At 38.1% G+C, this 20,313-nt stretch overlaps 2 protein-coding genes across 7 annotated transcripts in view; one reads left to right on the forward strand and one right to left on the reverse strand.

The window, feature by feature from the left end:
- Window positions 1-14,511, forward strand: part of LOC117204777 (lachesin-like) — a 186,313-nt gene extending 171,802 nt beyond the window's left edge. For 2 of the 4 annotated variants that reach the window (XM_033442506.1, XM_033442508.1), the window contains exon 5: window positions 278-14,511. In XM_033442506.1, the coding sequence (XP_033298397.1) occupies window positions 278-369 (92 nt within the window). In that variant the 3' untranslated portion in view covers window positions 370-14,511. The remainder of the gene's footprint in view (window positions 1-277) is intronic. The other 2 variants (XM_033442507.1, XM_033442509.1) reach the window with 1 other exon arrangement.
- The window catches only part of LOC117204776 (myelin expression factor 2-like), a 92,307-nt gene that overhangs the window by 53,141 nt on the left and 18,853 nt on the right, over window positions 1-20,313 (reverse strand). The window lies entirely within an intron of this gene.

Raw genomic sequence — 20,313 nt, forward strand, 5'->3', positions numbered from 1 at the left:
GCGCGTATGTAGTGTATCTACATATGCATGAGGAAGTATCCGAATGTAGGAACGTTAACACGATGGCTTCACGGCCTTAGTAACAAAGTCAGTTTGCCATCGTAATTAGCTCGACTAGATGGAATTAAAGTACACCCTGAAACTTCGTCGACTTCGACCGTATACATCTTTATGTCGCGAACAGCAGATCCCAGCCAATATACTTTGACAACGTATTACTAGTCGTATCGCGAGATGCGGTGCCTTCAGAAAATTTAAGTGTTGTCCTCTGTTTCAGGAGAGTATCCCGCGGCAATGCAGCACGGCGGTCAAGCCAAGCAACCGAGGCTCTACTCCCTTCTGCTCTGTCTGTGTCTGCTGCTTTACTAACCGTTTTATTCCGGAAACGCTATTCCCCTTCTTTCTTCGCGTGGACGAACGGTAAACGAAAGACTTCCGCCGTGAGATCCAACGATCAGGGGTCGATCGCTGCCCCATCGAGGAAAGTACGCGCGTTCGTGCAACCGGAAATCGCACGGTGCGGTGGTGCAGTGATCCAGCGAACACCTAACCACGACGCCGGTACGTCGATGAAATAGTGTATGCGAACGTTTGCGTCACGTCGACAGTCAATACGCGACCTCGTCGACGCTGTTAAAAGTTTCAAAGTTCGAGACGAACTGATGCGAGAATTACGTGACAGCCCTGTGAAAGCGCGAGAGTTGGCCCGAAACGTAACGTGGCGTCGCGGGTTCCGTATGCGCGCGATCTGAAACGAACTACGACGTCGAGAGCGACGATGCGGCAACGTTTCGACGACGCAACCAAGTGACTGATCGTAATCGAGAACGAACACGCACTACGCTACGTAATAGCTCTTGACACGAGAATAACGTTGTCTTGACAGTGGGTCGCGGAATGAAAAAGCTCGAAGCAGCCGTAAAACGGAGCAGCGAACTGAAACGGTGAAAGACAAAGAATCAGCGATCGAGAGGAAGACACAGAACGGAACAAACATCGGGACAAGAGTGAATCGGAGTATCAAAGATCGTCTTTCCTTGCGTTTGAAAAGTGCGTAGATACGAAAAGGGGAAGATAGAAGGTAGACGAGTGAAAAAGAGAAAGTACAAAAAGAGAAAGCTATGTGAGTCATAGACCGACGGATTCGTTTTCGTACGTCGTCGGATCGAAAAGGGTGAATCGTTGCCACGCAACCGTAATTTTGATCGCATCCAGGGTATCGCGATGCTGTACACTAATATCGATATCTGTTAGGCAGAAGGACGATCGAAAGATCGTTAAAGATCGAAATGGTTAAGATCGAAAAGCTAATGGCCAAGTTCGATCCGCCTATAATCGCGTCCAAACTCGCGGCCTCCACGCTGAAATCGCTCAGCACCACTTAGTTCCGGAACTGAAGCCCTCGTTACGTCGATATTTATACGCGATACGCTTTCGATGGAAACAACGAGTTGGTGATCTCTCGTGCGACGAATGAAACTAAAAAAAAAAATAAAATTACAAAAAAAGAAAAAGAGGATCTCTCTCGATAAGAATTCTAGTCATGTAAGAATCAACTTCTCGAACTCACACGTTTTTTCTAACGGATTCATCTACTCTACTTTTCATTCGTTTCACCAACATCACGTTCTATTCAGTCGTTTCTCTTACGTGTCATCTATTTACGTCGTCTCTTTCTCGCTCGGTTGCTTTCAACGCCAACCGGTCACATGTAAGGCGGTCTAATTTACGAGACACGAGCATGATCGCGATCCACGTGTTACGTGGAACGGAAGTCAGTATACGATTAAGCGTAACGAATGAATTTCACAGGCTGACGCACGCTGGCGAAACTCGACTGCGACCGAGCAATTAATTTACCGTTATCACGACTCGATCATAATAAGTTTATTTACTTCGGCGACCGATACACACACACATACACCACCACGAGCAAATTTCCACCGTATGGCAAAACTGACGTTTCACGCAAATCGATTAATGCGGACGGTGTACTTACACACCACAAAATAAAACGCCTGTTAAAACGCCGAACCGAATGTGTCGTTGGCTTATTGCATGAAAAAAATACCCGCCAAGTTCCCAAAAAATAAATTAACAGTAGAATGAATCGATGTATTGTTCGATGGTTATGAAAAATTTATTTTATGCTATTAATGGACTCATTTTTATCTTCTTTTTGGTATCGTCATATTTATATAAATACACGCAGATGTAATTATTTTATCTCTCTGTAATACGGCATTAAATACTTTGAAATGTTATCTCGTTAACCCACTGCACCGTCGATACGATGGGTAAATATTTTAATAGCTAATCCTGGGAGAAGATGTTTTATTTGGTAAATTGATCAATCTGATCGAAACGTTGTAATTTATACCGTAATAATCTCACCAGAACGAAATTGAAGTATCATGCAGAATATCCAATATAATGCAGAATATTCATGCAATTTTAACGAGAGTATAAATTTTATTTTTTTTCACGAGCGTGAAACGTAGATCAATATCGCGTCTTTTTTTTTCATACCCAAGCCGAATGATAGTTTCCGAACAATTTATTTCAAAACTCAATTGCAACGTGCGTCTTTTCTCGTACGGTAATGCTCGAAACTGCGAACTCGCATTTTCATTGTTCCTGGTTTTAAAAAAATCGTCGACGGTTGTGTCGAGAAAGTCGATTCGAGGAATCGATCGCATAGAGCAGAGCAAAAGAAAAAAGAAGAGAAGCGAACGGGGCCAAGGAGTAATAGACCGAAGCAAAATGGAACGGATGGAACACTCGATAGAAGGTATAAGACGCGTTAAAAAAACTGCTATGAACGTATTTGTCTAATCGATTGGCAGAACGTGAACGAATAGGATGCACGCGGTCGAATTAACTTTCCTAATTTGCTCCCTTCACGAGCTGGCTATTCATCATCGCCGAGCAAAAGTTCAACTTCGAAATGGAATTTGGTATAATAGCATCCGTCATAATCCGTGTCACTCACGGGATAACAACGTTGTTCCTCGTAGCAAATAAAAATTTATTTAAATCCATTCACCTAGGATTTAGCCTGAGAAAAAGTTAGGTCAAACGAACATTTATTCATGGATTGTTATAAAACTTTTAAAAGCATGTAATTTTAGAGACAACAACGTTACCAAGAGCTTTTCAAATATTTATGTAACAAACGTTTTTAATCGTTAATTCCAAGTTCCTGGTTTTTCGAATATCATTCTACAAATGAAATTGTCTTCGAATGCTTTCCAATTACCAAAATAATCCTCTTCGGTTTCTGAAATGCACGACGGATTAATTAGAGCAAACGGTTGGTGGTCTTCTCTGTGTAAATGCGGACACACATAAAAGATGATTTTATGCATTCTCGATTCGATTTGATCTTTAAAACTCCGGAACATTCATATTCGACGATGCGTTCAATCCCTCCACTGCCAACAACGATGAACGATATTCGAACAAAATGCAATAAAAATAAATACGATATAACTATCGTAGTAATCGTGCATCGATATCAGTATTTCTCGAAAGATTGCATTACTCTATCCACATATCAATCATACGAGCGATACTAACGTCGCGAACGTTTCAGAAATAATATCGCGAATGTTTGAGAAATTGAATTTTTTTCCACGTCGATTCGATAATTTTAATCTTCCATCGTTCTTTGGACGAGAAAGTGCACACGCGGATTGAAATCTGACTGAATTGCAGAACAATCGTCAATTGCAAATATGTATACAACAATTACGTATGAAATCCGAGCCGATAATAAATCTCGAACGCTTTTATACTCGACACGATTTTATATATTGACCTTTTAGGTGGGATCTTTTCTCCCGCAATAATGGAAACGAACGATCAGCCGTCGATACGAAAGAAATGCAAAATAAATTGGAAATGCCGTTTCTTAAGTACGTCCGTAGCCAATCGTTTGTAACGCAATTGGAGAATAATAAATTCGATGCAAAATATCTTCTTAAGCGAATAAATTAAATTTAATGGCGGTTTAATGGGTGAAACAGGCTCGATAAAAACGATCGGTTCTTTCTGTCGTTGAAGCTCATACAAAACAGGGAAACGTCAACTAATCGGTTTTGTATCAAAGTTTATCCTACGGAAGCACAAATTATCCGTTCCTCTACAATTTCATAATATATTTGTTATATTATAATTATTCTATTATATTTACCAACAGGTAAAGCTGTGATAATTTATTTTATTTGTAATACACAAAACGATTCGTTATCCTGTTGTTTATATAATTTCATAGATCCATTAGCTGTTTCTAAGAAATTTCTACCTGTGAATCTAACAAATTATTCGGTACGAGGAAATTAAACGAAAATGGACTTACGCTCTTCTCGAGATTGTATGTTCTTGCTCTTCATATGCAATCAAATTATCGGAATAAGTATAAAAACGAAGAAGAAAGAGCGAGAAAAACTATGAATAACGAATGAACAGGAACCGTGGCGAATATTTTAATCCGAGGACCTAGCCAACGAAACGAAGGTCGAGTAATATCTACTGGTGAACAAACGTGATTAAAAAACTTTGCCTGGGTCATAATGCAGCGGGTTGATTACATGTAAGAACGTTTCCCTGCTGACTACGCGAATATAATCGCATCTCCATAACGTCCACGATATCATGTGAACCTCGCGAGAAATAATGATTGCTGGTTCGAGCTTGATTTTGGCTTGTTCTTACCTCTTCCGTTTCATGGTGTGCTGTTGGATCGCGCGCGATTGCGGTAAATTTTTTTTCCTACCTGAAAATCGGACGATTTCACCACAAAAGGGGGGAAGGAACGGAAAAAAGCATCGAGGGAAAAGAGAACGTGAAACGGGTGAAAAATAAAGGTTGAAGGAAGGGAACGAGAGAGAGACGGACAGATAGACAGACAGAGAAAGAAAGAAAGAGAAAGAGACGAAAAAAAAAAGAAAGAACATAGGAAACAGGGGCAAAGACGGCGGTGGCGGCTGCAACAACGCCGGCATTCGCCGCTGCTCCGCCGCCATTTATCAAGCTAAACGCGAGGTGCACCGCATAATGTTCACGCCGAGGTTCTCCACCCTCGGCCCTTGAGTGGAGACGCCTGCATTGCATACTGTGCTCATGTATCGCCACAGAAATTCGTGTGCTCGCGCGTACATCTGCACACTAGTGTACACACGCAGACATACCTTCCCAGAAACGCTCGAATTACGGACGATTAAACGCTGACCGATCGGAATCGCTACCTGACCGTTGCTCTCTGCTTTCACGATCGCTCATCCATTGTAGTACTAACATTAAAGGATGACTCGATACATTTAACGTGAATAAACATTTTAGAATTATTTGTAAAATAGTTTTGCTTCCCTTCTTTCGAACGTGAGATTGAAAGTAGATGATTTATGGATGATTCTTTAAATCTTTCTTTTTTGTTTCCTATTAGTGGTAATATATTGTGACGAAATATTATTTTAATTGTAGCCTTAAGTTTGGTTTCTGGTTCAATATCGCTGATTATGTTTGATCCTTCAATATTTATCGATTATTAATAGACTATCTGCTTCAACATCATCCAAAGGTTCATAAATATTTAAAAAATTATGTCTCCATACGACTTTCTCTTAAGGAATTATCGAAATAAAAATAAAAAACATACGAAAAGAATTGACAAGAACAAACAAGTAGAAATTGAAATTTAATTTCCGATTTAATACGAAAGTGCATTATACATCTGTATACCGATGGTACCTGATAGATTGATATCGTGGTATACTCCATTTCGAATTAATTCCGGAGCTAATTAACAGCTAGTCGTGGGTTAAGATTTGATTTATGAAATTACGAAATATTAAATGGTCATAAATCATTAATATTACTATACTATTTTACTGGATGTAGTCGTACTTCAGTTTCGGATAAACTCGTTAGCTCTTGATACCTGTTAACCGCGTTTAGGAATAATTTATGACTATGGAAATTCATGTCCCTCGAAATTATATCTTTGTTACGATGGCTAAAAGGACGACGCGACGCGATAAAGTGCGCCGTGGTGCAATACAAAAGCTCGTGGCGTTATAAAATATTACGTTACGATAAGGCGCTATTATTCTCGTTTCATCGCGTTAGATATAATGTTACATCACTGGCATAAATTAATGAATGGCTATCGTTTGTTATTTAGTAATATTTTATTCTAAGAAAGACGTCCTGGAAATAACTGACATTATTCTTCATTATCATTATCGTACGAACAATATGTTGAAGAGAAAATACAGAAAATTATCCATAAAATTTCACCACGTCGGAAAATTTTTCATCCCTATAATCTTCGTAAATTTCGCTCGTTGATAAAATTCTAATTGCAATAATTGCAGTCGAGTATTGGCATCGCTGTATTTTGCGATAATTTAATAGCAAAAAGGAACTTACTTCTCCTTCAATACAAGAGAACGTACCAAAAGGAAAGGTGTAGATCAAATAGTGATGTCGAAATAAAATGACTGCGCGACATGCAAGAGAAATTTATCGATATTTCCATCCGCGTTCCCCTTTTTACGAATATCACGAATAGTTTCCATGAATACGAAACGAAACAATATCTGCCGTGCAAGTCCAGCACTCTGTCCCTTCTTTCAGTGTCGGGAAAATCTGCTTTAATTGAGAACTAAATCTGTTTTACTCGAAGCTAAATGAAAATATTTGCTTTTTGACGTTGAACTCCCTAACAAACATCGTTATTTTACTTGCTCGGAAAGTATAAATATATATATATATATATATACATATCGTCGTGCAAAGAGGCACGTGTATATATACATATATGCATGTAATGCATGTGTACAGAAAGAAAGAGCCGTTGCAAAAGAAGAATCAGAAGAAGCAGGCGACCATGAAAAGACGTCTCTGCCCAAAGGAGAGGATATATATCTCGGACTTCTTCATTTAACGACGCGATGGTCAGTTCTCGCAGTATTCGCCACGATTCACAAGCGTTGGAATAAAAATTCATAGGATTTTGCCGGTCTGAATTATGAATGCGAACGTTTTAATCATTGCCACGACAGTGGCGGAGAAATGGTCGGGTCACAATTATATAAACTACCGTGTATCATACAAATGCATCTAAACTTTTGTGCCCGTGTAATTTCCAGGTTATACGGGAAACCAGCAACCGGTGTAGATTATATTGAAAGCGTTCGTGGCTCGGTATTGTTATTTCCATGGTCGTGCCGGTGACACTAAAAATAACGTTTATTTCTGCCGGCGATAAATACCGAAGGAAAAGCTCGGACGGGAAACCGGCGAAAGGAAAAAGGAAAATATACGAAAGGACAGTTGCTTGGATAAACAAAGATAATACCCGAGCCCGACCTTATTGATCGTTTCTCGTTAACGCGACACTAACCGTCTACTACTTATTTTCGTAAACGGTCGTAGAAGCTTCCACATCGTTCAGCGTGCAACGTGTGCGCACGATCAGCTGACGCGAAGAACCATTTAGCGAAAATAGAAACGAAAATACGGATCTGCACGGAGGAGAGAAATTTTGACAGTGATTCATGCCTGCGTGTAACCTATTTCTATTCGATTCGCTATCGAAATATTCTGCTTTTCTTTCCGATATTTTTTATTTCTCAACCCTTTTTTTCATACCGTCTACTTTTTCCTTTTTTATTAAAAGAAGTTAAAACGAAGGGTAAGCGACCCAGATTAAAAGTGAACTGGAAACGAAAAAGATTCGAAAATGTGTTTTACATCGTACAAAGGGAGCGTAGATAAAGATGGGAAAAAAAGAACGTAGGAAAATGAGAAGACGTCTGTCCATAAAGAGAAGGATAGTACTCGTCTTGCTTTAACGACCATAGCTACATCACGCTCGCCACGTCATTTATTCCCCGAGAAATGAAGATATCGCTAAAGAAATATGTACATATTTGTCTTTTGTCACGGCCTGAAAAATAATCACAAATAGTGTTGGCAAGCTGCGGGAACCATAGCCAGTTGACTATTACTCTGTCGTCGTGCACAACAGGGAATAACGAACGCGAGACAGATTTTAACGATCGTTTTTCTACGTTTGTGTCTTCCTGAAAATTCATTTCAATAGATTTATAGCAGGAAATTAAAGATGATTTATAATTAATCAAAACTATTTAAACATAAAAAATAACTAAATAGAATACCAGTGGTTTTATAATTTTATATTTCATTGCCTTCAAACTAAAAAACATTTATCTAAGTAGTTTATTGTTTATACTGTGTATATTCTGAAAATTGTTTTCTAACCGCTCGTAACTTTGAATCTCATTAAATTAGCTGCTTAAAATGATTTCTTCTCATAGAAATTATTATGCGGAAAATAACAAATAATAAATTACTATCTTAGAGAACTATCTTAGAGAATATATTCGGAAATAAAATATTAAACCACGTAAACTACGATTGCAAAATATTTTTGATTATTACTTTTGTTACGATAACCAAAAGCTAATTACAGGTTTGATCTTATTACGTGTATCTGACATAAAGAACAGTGTATCAGATGATGCGACGCATGAGATCGATAATGCATTAACTGTACCCGGGGGGTGTGTGCAATTTCATACCGCGTTAATTGACGATTAATTTCAAATTTGCAATTTGGAACTTATAACTCCAACTTCTATTTCATTATCGTGCATGTTAGGACGTGTGCAAAATCGATGAATTATTTTTGCTCAACAAAAAGATACATATCTCGTCATTCATCAAAACACGTACAACTTCCAACCATGACTTTTAAAAAATATACCAAGCAATGTTCATTTTTATAATAACAGTAAAACTAAGTATTTTTCAAAAGAATCGCTTCTATAATACGATTCTTATACTTCATTTTTCTTAGGATCAAAAAGACCAAAAAGGCTGATTATTAGAGATTAGTAAATTGGAAAAACGAATTCTGTTTATTTCTAAATTGTTTCTATATTATCCTTCATATGCATACAGCGATATCCAACATATTTTAGTTGAAAGAAAATTTATTTGAGACCGTAAACAAGCTGAGAACCAATAATCAACGTATTCGAAAATTTCAGGTAATGGAAGCGTACAGCAATTTAATCTTGATATTTTTGCTGTATACGTTTGCCTGAAATGTATGGCTATTTATGAACGAGCAAGATTTCAATTTACAACTTCCATAATCATAATAAAAAGACGTGAACGTGGTCTAGAAACGTAATTTGCATCGGTATGCATCACGTAATTCGCGATGAATTTTCTCTCGACGTTTATGAGTAACGTTGAAAGAAATGTTATTACGAGTTTGGAGTAAAAAGACATTGACAAGCTTTATTTCATTCCGACGAAAATCTAGGAAATATCTTCAAGTTAGTTTCAATTTATATGACTTTTCGACAATTGAAAGATTATATTATTATTAATTTATTTAAGAGATTGTGTTGTCAAACATGTTAATTATATGCACAAACCTTTCTTACAACCTATCTCGGTTATTTATATTCGTATCTTATATTTCCTTTAATATAACTTTCTTAATAAATCAAAATAAGTTAAACCAATCAGACATACCAAAGGAATCTTAACTCGACGACTAAGTAACTTACATTAAACGAAACACTGCAATTGTCAATATATATCGACAACTACATTACACGAATACTAATGATATGATCCTACAAACTTCAAATGTCTGACTATAAACGTCTGTAACCATTTACTGCAACTATTTATCCTTCGATCACACCAAATAATATATGACACCATAACTTCGAAAATTCTTCTATCTACGGCATGCATAATATCACGCAATAACATTCACAAACTTTTAGAAAAAAAAAGCAGGTAACAGAATCAGTCACGGCTGAAAAGAGACAAATTATACCGGGTTCAGAAACACATTTATCATCGTAGCCAATCTAGAGCGAGGCGTGGATGTATTTTTCGTGTATACTATTTCGGTTTGCAATTCCAATAGGTAAATCACGGGGAGCGGTGTGCCAAATGTGTCGTTGCAAACTGGATTAGTATTCACCGCGACACGCGAGCGACCAAGAGAAATCTACATGCCGTTTTATAAGCTTGGCGTATCGTGCATCGAATGAGAAACAACCGGAAGATTCGTCAAACATCGCCGTACACCGGTATCGAAAGCAATTTGCCTATTTTATCGCGAATTTACAATGCGTTTGGTGCAACTCGTTTCGCTTGTGTTACCGTTGAAAATTCCATCGTATTCGTATTCGCACGCGATTCAAACGTCCAATCAGACTTTCACGCTATAACCGTGCTCTACGTTTTTACGGGATCGTTGTAAACATTTTCTACGAAACGTGTATTCAATAATAAACGTTTAATTGATCGAGCATTCACGATAATGCGCGAAATTGTCTGAAGAAGGAAAGACGAGAACGCGTTTCCGACATTGCGATCAAGTGTATACAAGAACTCGAAACAATTTATCATCGGCTGTGTCCCGGGGTTAAATTGACACCAAGTGATACATACTTGAATCGACGGTGTTATTTGCGTATGTGTGAAACGTAAAGGGTCAACGGCGGGCCGTATAACTCTCTTCCTAACTTCGCAAATCGTCGTGGAAATCGTACTCTGCTGTGCATTGGAGTGTTCTCGACCCTTTCGCGCAAGAAAGAAAAGTATAGTAAAAATGAAGTTAAGATATGAAAAAAAAAATGTATACACGAATTTTGATAAATTCATCTGAACGTTACTTCAAAGGGAAAAAAATATCGTAGTCGTTACTTATAAGAGAAACTTACTGATAAGAGAAATTTTGTATATGTTCGATTAATTAAAAAAAAGAAAAGATTTTATCCGTGAAAGGGTTGAAAAGAGAGGAGACAATAGGATTGCCTTTTCATCACTTCAGCCGATTCGTATCGACGAGTTTCTAAACTAGTCTGATTAATCGACGATGATTAACGATCAGTGTACCTTCCTCGGATGTAAATATGTATGAAAATACCGTTTAGTTGTTTAGTTCGCTTAGACAATATCTAACGACGACGACATGCCGCATGACTGTTACACTACGATTCGTTTTGTACGATACGCTGTATATGTATATTTTGACCAACCGACGACAGTTATTATTGTAATCGTTAAACGAAAGGAGAAGAAAAAAGATAGAAAAGAAACTATGGGAGAATTTGGCGTGAACGTGGAAAAGAAAGTGAAGGAACCGACTGTAATCACCTATCAACGTCGAAAAAGATAAATGGTGCGTCGTCTCACGATATAATCATCATGTAACATAAGAGCTCTGGTAGTTTGACAAATCGAGTGTAAAAGAATTACGTCTACACATTATATCGATATGCGTAAAACTATACACCCGTAAACTAATTGTAACACAACATTACTGTCGTTGTAACGTTATCGCCTAGTCAGTGTAAAAAAATACAAAAGGGAGAGAAAAAAAAAGAAAAGCAAAAGACAAGAAAAAAGAAGGAAGGACAAAGTGAGAGAGACACTTAATTGGAACCGTATCGGGAGAACTGTGAATATATATTTACCCGTATACCGATCGTTACTACTCGTGTGCACGCGCGTGTGTATGTGTGCGTGTGTGAGTATGTGTACGTCATTATGAGCGTTTTCCTCGGAAAAATATGAAAAAACAAAAGAAAGAAAGAGCGTGGAAGAAAGGAAAAGGGAGAACAAAACGCGTGTCTGTGATTGTGGCTTTTCTAAATCCTTCGCAAAAGCTGTATCATACAACAGGTAGTGACGGCCGACTATTTCTAGCAGGCCGGTAAAGTCAAAAATATTCGAAAGTCGCGCTCATAACGGGGCACACCGTATGAATAAAACCTCTCGCACTCTCGCGGTGTTTCATTTGTCACACTGACTACGAAAGGAAAATGTTCGCGGCTCTCTTACGAGCCAGTTTGCCTTGCTTTCGTTTCTCGGTCATGTTTTCGATCGTACATATATTATTTTCTTGCGCCGATACTGTTGGATTTTCGAGTACTACGAAGAAGGTGGACACAAAAAGATGAATTTTTGGTAATTATTTACATCGAGATTATAAAATTTCGCGATTCGAAAGATATTGAGATATTTTGTCAATCTCCTGAGAAACTTTAGGTACATACACGGCCGTCACTGCAGTTTAGTTTCAGGTATATGTAGATTTAAATACGAAGATCATCAAACATCGAAAGTAAAGAACTCGTTATAGCCTCTGTTCGAGTTCTATTTCATTAACCGTGTCGATAAAAATGAAAATTTGTATAGATATGCGCAGTCTAATCAGGTTAGCAAGTGTTCCAATATTTATGCGCGAGAGTGCGTATGCAAAATTGCCGAGAACATTAATGTTGACTTTTAAGACCATAAATATCAGTGGAGCGTAAATCGTTGTAAATAATTGCTGAAAAAATGGCGAAATTCCTCCGGTCTTCAATGGGAAAAACCGTCAGTTGGGTTGTTAGTTTTACAAAAATTAAATTGGAGTATCGTCCACCGAGTCTCCGTTTGCCATTAAAATTCATACCCGTGCGGTGTTACGATTTATGATACAGCGATTGCTGTCGAGCTGCGGAAAACGTTTGCGTTTCTTTCTACGACAAACAAACGGCCGCATCGTGCGAGGGAAAGGAGGCAAAAGGACAACATATGTTCGAGCGTGTGCGCTCCGAGCGAGAACGGGTACGTGTAAATAGTCGTTAGAGCTGGCGTCGCACGTCAAAACGAACAGGGAGGGTGGAAGAGAGAGAGAGAGAGAGAGAGAGGGAGAGAGAGGATAAAAATGGCATAGAGAAGGCTACGGACTGAATCCAAGTGGTCTCGGACCGCGATTCACGGAAAAACTTTCGCAGATTTCGAGGGAATAATGGATCATCGCGCGATGAAAAGGAAATTAAGTCGTAAAGTTTCCACTCTCGAATCTGCGACGCTTCTCCCCGCGGCACGAATAGACTTCTAATTGTGAATATGTAAGTAAGTAGAGCGAGAGAGCCGGGTAAAAATGAAGTTTATTCGAGAAATTAAGAAGCTTGATTGGAAAGATTATAGAAGGTAAGAAGGCGTGGTGAGAGACGGGCTTAATTCGTTCAATGGAGCCGTTCGTTTCGTTAGAAAGAGAGGGGAAGGCGGCAGGGAAAGTGCATAGAGATGAGAAACGAATGAAACGCGAGAAAATAGGAATAAAATGCGAATAAACGAGGGAAAACGAGGAAAGGAGAGTCTGTATATTATTGCTCATCGACACGGTTCGTACAAGCGGAATTGGCCCTTCGAACATTTTCTAAAAGTTCCCTCTAATGTAGCCGCGTTCTCGCTAAAAATTGTTTTCCGTGATCGTTAAGTTTCCTCTAATCGAAAAGAACAATTCTTCGTGAAAAATTATCGATGAACCTATCGTTACTACTCGAGATTACGTCTATGCACGTGAGACTAATAAGCGCCATCGATCCATTCGAATATGACTGGAACAAAACGGCTCGTATTATTCTGTCCTCGATTAATGGACTGCGATATCAATATCAATCTGCCCGCATTTCATTCGTAATTATTCATCTCGTGTCGATGTTGCAACGCTTCCGACCGAATATCAGGAAAGCATTGATCACTGGTACCTACTCGAAATATGGGTCCGTTTGCATTTTGTTACTCGTTGTTTTACATCTGGCATGCCCTTTTGTATCGTTTATTACACCGCACTCGCTTCGCGTTGCATATCATTAACCTGCGTTCACGGTGTACCCCTTCGAGTATAATATGTTCATCCTTTCTATCCGTATTTGTTCCCCTTGGACCTCGAAATGATTTCGATTAGCAAAGCAGGGATTTGCGGAGCAACACGCTTGTTATCCGGAGAACATCGAAACACGTATTACCCCTGAAACGTGTATTCCAGTTTGCTGTCAGTGCTGTGACAACACTGACAGGCTAGTCCTCTATCATATATACCTTGAATAGCCAATAAATCGAATAAAAAGCGACCGCATTGTATGAATTTCGTCCGGCTGCCAGTTCATACCACGTGAGCCGCTTTCGAGTGTAAGAATCGAACAAAAAAGAGAAAAAAAGAGAGCGAGCGAGCGAACGAGCGTGTGTACGTGTGCGTGCGAGCGTGTAAATATTGTCGAATTACTTCAATTAATCGAGACTCGATCGACACGAGCGTTCACTTTAAATGTAACGAAGGAAAAACGATGTAAGCTAGAATATAACGTCGCACTCGACGCGAATCGAAAAGAAGACTCGATTCACTTGTACATCCACTTTAGGTTTTTAAGTTAACACCAATCGACTGCCAATCTAGGGCACGGCGATCAACATGGAACAAAACGAACAAAAAATGAAAAAAACGAAACGACTTTCACATCTGTTTTACATCTAACGACAAAACTTCTTTTGCGTTCTCGGACACGCCGTACCACTTATAGATAGGCTAAAAATATACTTATTAAGTGTTTCGTCTAGCCTACGATGTATATTGTATCTATAATCAGAAATAAATTATCGATCGTAAAGTTCCACGGCGTTCTCAATGTTCCCAAGGATTAATATTTGCTTGCGACAGCGCGTGCCCTGCGATATTGAAATTTTCAACGATTCCTTCGCCGAGCTACGAAAGGATATGTTATTATTCGCGGAACGAAATAAAAGCGTAAGACGAGATCTACGAGCTATCGTTCTACGAGAAAAAATGACAGCTTTATGGACAAACGATAATGGTAAGTATACGGTGTAAATGTAACGATAGAGAGTGAAGAGTACGTCAATTCGGTTTGAATAAAATATCGAAATTATTTCAAACAAATATTCGACTGTTACACGGAATACCTTTTTACTGATAAAAAAATCTACCCAATAATCCTTTATTTGTATCCTTTTTTTTTTCAATTTATACGTGTATCGAACAGTGCAACTATGTAGAAATTTGTGAATATTTATAGCGAGAGACTGAGCTTCGAATGTTAGACTTGAGACGAAGGCGTGGAAGAATGATGTATGGTTCAAGATGAACGTGATCGAATGCATCGAGGAGATGTCTGTAGTCCGTATACTTCGTGCAGATTAAATGGAAAGTCGCAAAATGAGAAAAGAGAACATGAACAGATGTAAGTATATATTATAGAAAGTGCGTAAGTGCAATTAGTAGATGAATGTGATTGAGAGTGAAAGTTCTGTTTTCTTGCTGAAAAATTTTGTCGTATTATTGTATTGAATCAGTTAAAATTATTTAATATCTATACTGCTCTATATATATTTTTTTATTTTCACCAAGACATTGCCTTCTCATCACATGGAAGACAGGCAACCTGTAAAATCCCTACAATTTTAATCTTTCATATATCTGAAAATTTCCATTGGAATAAAAAAAGTTCATATTGTTTGAACGTCAAAATATAAATCGTGCACGCTGTGAACGCAAGGCTGCTCTAAAATACCAAAAAATAAAAGCCATATCTCATATGTCGTTCCAACGTCTTGACCATCTACGTTTCTAAAGCCAATGAATCACTAGAAACGTCTTAAATCGAGTCACGGGACAATTAATTTTTCGTACGCACGATGCACATAAATTACGAAGAATCGAGCCACCGAAGGCCACGATCCAATTAAAGTTGACAGAGTTACAAAGGTTGATAGGTGGGCAAACGGTCAGAACCCTCTTGGATCGGGTCGGCTGAAGGATAAACGTTAAACACGCGACATACGAATTTGCATGGACGATGCATTATCTACACGTGTAATGTGACGTTCCCACCCCTCGATTACTAGAGCCAAGCCTGCTTGCAATTAGACCACTTGCGGTTTAGTCGCAGTTGATTCTCGCGATTGTCTCTTCTTCCCCACCAAGCTTTGCTAAATCTTTTAATTTGTCTTCGACTAGTAATTTACTGTTCGTTCATATAATTGCAAGATGACAAAAAATACATTAAAAAAGAATCCAAGCAACTCTTGAATTGCAACACACATTCATCTTGCTAAATAGTATAATTTTATTAGATAAAATACTGAAACTTCTACCCCAGAAAATGGTTCAGTAATTTTCTTTTACAGTTAATTTTTACAAATACTTCAAAAGAGTTGAATTCTTAGATGTAAGATAAATAAATAAATGTATTTAAATTTCTAATTTTTAATTTCTAATTTAAGATAATTTTCTAATACTCGAAAAAACACGTGCCCGTACAAAATTGTACGTAACATTACGAACCCAATTATGTTTCAATTACATAAAACTTTTATCCTTCAGGCTTGCATATTGTATCGCTTAAAAAATTCCATAATATAACAGGTGTTTCAACAAGTAAACTTCCAAAGAGAAAAAAAAAACATTTGTTCAGTTTGCTACGTTCGCGAAACGAAAAGGGTACAGAGAAAAGTAGAAAAGTCTTGGAAGACAATGAGAGAGCGACCAGTCGTCTTTGAGCCTCGAGCAAAAGAGAGCTACTTCGCAGTACTAAAACTCCTCCGGAGAATTCCCGTTGAAAATTCACCTTCGTCACCTTGTCCATCTTGTCTTCAAATTTCCTACTACAGTTCATACAGAAATAAAGCTAAAAATACTAATGTTTTCGTTCATAATCAACGGTAGATCATAGGTTCAATGTTTTATCACCTTAGCAACAAGCAACACGAGTGATACATCGAAATTTTCACTCGTAGGAAGACCACGAACACCTATTTTAAACGTATAATAATGGTTAAAAATTTCCCCATTAAATAAACGATGGTTTAAATACCATTCTGTAATTTCTTCGAAATTGTACTCTTACTATAAATATTTCCAATACCAATACATTCATGGCAGTCGGGTTTCATTATAGTTCCAATGAAATTTCAAAATGTTTTGTACAAGACGTATATGTAATATATTCGTAAGATATCTCCACAAGTCTTCGAATACTTTCGTATAAATAGCCAAAAGAACGAAGAGACCAACACCTCGAACGAATTATTACCATCGAAGATTTCCACCGATGTACCGACAAATCCTGGAAAATCTTTCTTCGCCGCGAAAGAAAAGGGATCTCCTTCGTTCGCGTATAAATAAAGCGAGACGCTACGACGATGAAATTCCATGTGCAAGTTTAAAGACTCCGGGATATATATCGACACGCGGCAGCGGTGCGGCGTAACGAGCTGCACGAAATGCAGGAATTTTTCATAAGAATTCGTCAAGGGTAGGCGCAGAACGTGTCGGTTGAAAACCACGAGGCCACGGTTCACTGGTGGCATCGTTTGAAAAGGGGTGGCGAAAAAAGATTTCGAGATGCGCCCGTGCAGAACCTGTACGGTTGTTATTCAGGTATCGGTAGGCGAACAGATAAGGGGTGAGCCTGGCGCAGCGCGCGCTTTCTGTGGTATTGATTACAGCCTCCTATCCAGGTGCACAAGCAGGGTCAAATCTGCCCCTCTCTCCGTCCCCACATCTACTCCTTCCACCCTTTTCCATCTCCTCTTTCCCACCCCAACCAACGAGTCTCTCTTTCCTCGCTCCGCTTCTACCCTCTATCTCATTTCTGAGCTCTTTTTTCTCTTTTCCACCCCTTTGCTCCGTTTCGCTTCTCGTTCACCCCAACCCCGCCTCTCCGTCACTCCCTGCTGGCATATTTCTTTCTCTGCACATCGGTTCACCTGTGAGCAAAGCTGCTGAATAACAAGGAACAGTCATATTAACATATCGTTCTATTGTTAACGTATCGTTCTATATCGTAAATGCTTGTAACCGTACAATTGGAAGAATTGTTTGGTTGCTGTTTGAGAGGAAGTTGTCCTACTTCTTTGGAGAACATCTTTGGTGGAAAGAAGCGACGTACTTTAATAAGCGGACCATTGGATCTACTTTAAGAGCAGGCTACACATCTCTCGTTACGAATACTCGAAAAACGAGTCGACAAAATGAGAAACGAACCGAGATTTAAGTTCAACGAAGCTGTCGTTCTACATCGTCGAAAGTAATGATTCGATTTCGAAGTAAAAATGCAAGCAGTAAGATCCTAAGTGCATCGTGATATTTTTCTAAATACATTCTCGTGGTTGGGGAGACGACTCGTCTGGCGGACGAAGATATATCTTCGTATATGGCTCATCAGGTGACTCGTTTTCGAGGCTCTTAGTCGGGTGAACAGACAAGGTCGAGTTAATCGATTCATCCTCGTTTCATTCGCGAATTCACTTGAAACCCTATGGAATCGATCAACGCCTGTAACTTAACACGTCAGACAGCCTCGCATAATTGAAACCATTAGAAAATTATACTCTTTCTCTTTAATAGATTAACGTAAAGAAAAAATATTTGAGATGAATTTTATGAAGCATATTGGTCGTTTTAATATATAGATTTATTCAAGACTTAATGTGCTAGTATTGTTGGCAAAAAGCAATGAAACAATTGTAATCCCAATTTGTTTTAAATACAAGAACATTTTAACAATAAGAAAGGAATATTCAAGACGATGAAAATTATTTAAATATATAAACTATGCCTTACTTAGTTCAAAAATGCTATCCACCGTCTCTAAATATTCGAGAAAACTGAAATTTTATTTCTTTTTCTTTTCTCCCATCTTTATTTTTCTTCCCTTCTCTGTATAATACATATTCATTTAAACGATAAAAACACGGAGAAGCAAATATTTCAACGTATCTTGGAAAATGAGAATATTTTGAATAGGACATTTTATCTGGCAGTGATATAGGCTTAAGAAAATATAGTGAAAGAGATAATTGTAAAAAATAAATGTAATCTCATTTCTCGAAAATGAAAAGACATTCCATACAATTAGAAAACATTCTGTACTATAAATTTAGAAAATACGTGAACTATAGCTTTAAGAGGAGAACTAGATATAAATATTCCCAAGGAACGAAAAGATGTACATGATAAGACTGTATGTAGTGTAATATAATTATTTACGCCAGCTGTGCGTTATTTAAACTATTCTGTCTTTGGAATAGGTCGTTTATGCCACAGAGCAAAATCAATAGGATGTAGAAATATTTGCAGCAACTGCATTGTATACGCGTATATCTATCGAGTATTAATTAACGACTAGCGAAAGACCTATTTCACAGTGAACAATTTGCTTAATTCGTCTACGTGTACATAACGCAATAACGAGACGTAATATTACAAACGGTGCGTACGTATTATAAACATAGAGATAATCAACAATAACATTGTACTGCGAAACACGCCCGATATTGATGGCCGCATTACAGTTTCCGCATAGCCACAAATCCTGCAGTTTAACAGTCCACGCCTTTGTGTCGTGAAATTCGTGCCGTTCCTTCATAGAACATCAACATTAATACTACGTGGCATAATCTCTTTGTTTTTCTTGTTATCGTTAAACGACTCGGGCACTTTCTCGCGCGCCGTTGCTCGCATTGCAATTATTATCTCAAGTGGTACAAATCAATTTATGCAAAGGCAGGCACGATTTAGAACACGACCAACGTATAATTCATGGCTGGATAGGCAATTCAACGCGGTTAAGGGAACGTTTTAAAAGCACAAAAAATGTCGAACGAACCGCAAAACAATCGATAAGATCGTTTTCAGAGAAAGGCCCCTTGGGATCTATTTTTTACATTAAAGAAATCCCTATTGGGTATAAGGCACAGTTAAGATGCGCTCGTGTAACGAAACGCGATCCATTTTTGTACATCGGCGATGATATATGCAGAATATTGTGGAAAACAAGATTGGAATTTTTATCGCGCAATTTCGTGTAATGGTAAGGTATATTAATGAATGTCAAAAACAAGAATGAAATGTGGAGAAAACGTGGAACGTATTGAATTAATGTAAAAGAAATCCGCCTATCGCGTGTAATATACAATGTATGTACAGCGGCTCACAAAAGTATTTAAATATTTCCCATAACAACATTTTATGGATATGTCGTGTATTTTATGCAAAACGCTTTGAAATTTCATTAGCATCATAATGAGACCTCGGACCTTATGATTATTCCTAAGGTTTGGAACAAGCTTCGAATATACATAAAATGTAGATGAAAGTTACGAGTCATTTATCGCAAACATACACTTTGTGGTAGAGATAAAAGTAATTAAGCGATCAATTTATACGCGAGAATTATTTGCGTTTTATACTAATTTTTTACCAAGTATACGTTTGCAATCAATGTTTTTTATATATTTTCGAGTTGGTTGAAACTTAGTCAATCTATGGATTATAATCGTATCTCATCGCGGTATTAATCAAATTTCAAAAGTACTATACAACACGCATAATACATTCATAAAAGTTCCTTATAAGAAACCTCCAAGTACTTTCATGATCTCAAATAGTCAAGT

Source organism: Bombus bifarius, unplaced genomic scaffold (genome assembly GCF_011952205.1).
Source record: "Bombus bifarius isolate JDL3187 unplaced genomic scaffold, Bbif_JDL3187 scf7180000007980, whole genome shotgun sequence".
NCBI lineage: Eukaryota > Metazoa > Arthropoda > Insecta > Hymenoptera > Apidae > Bombus > Bombus bifarius.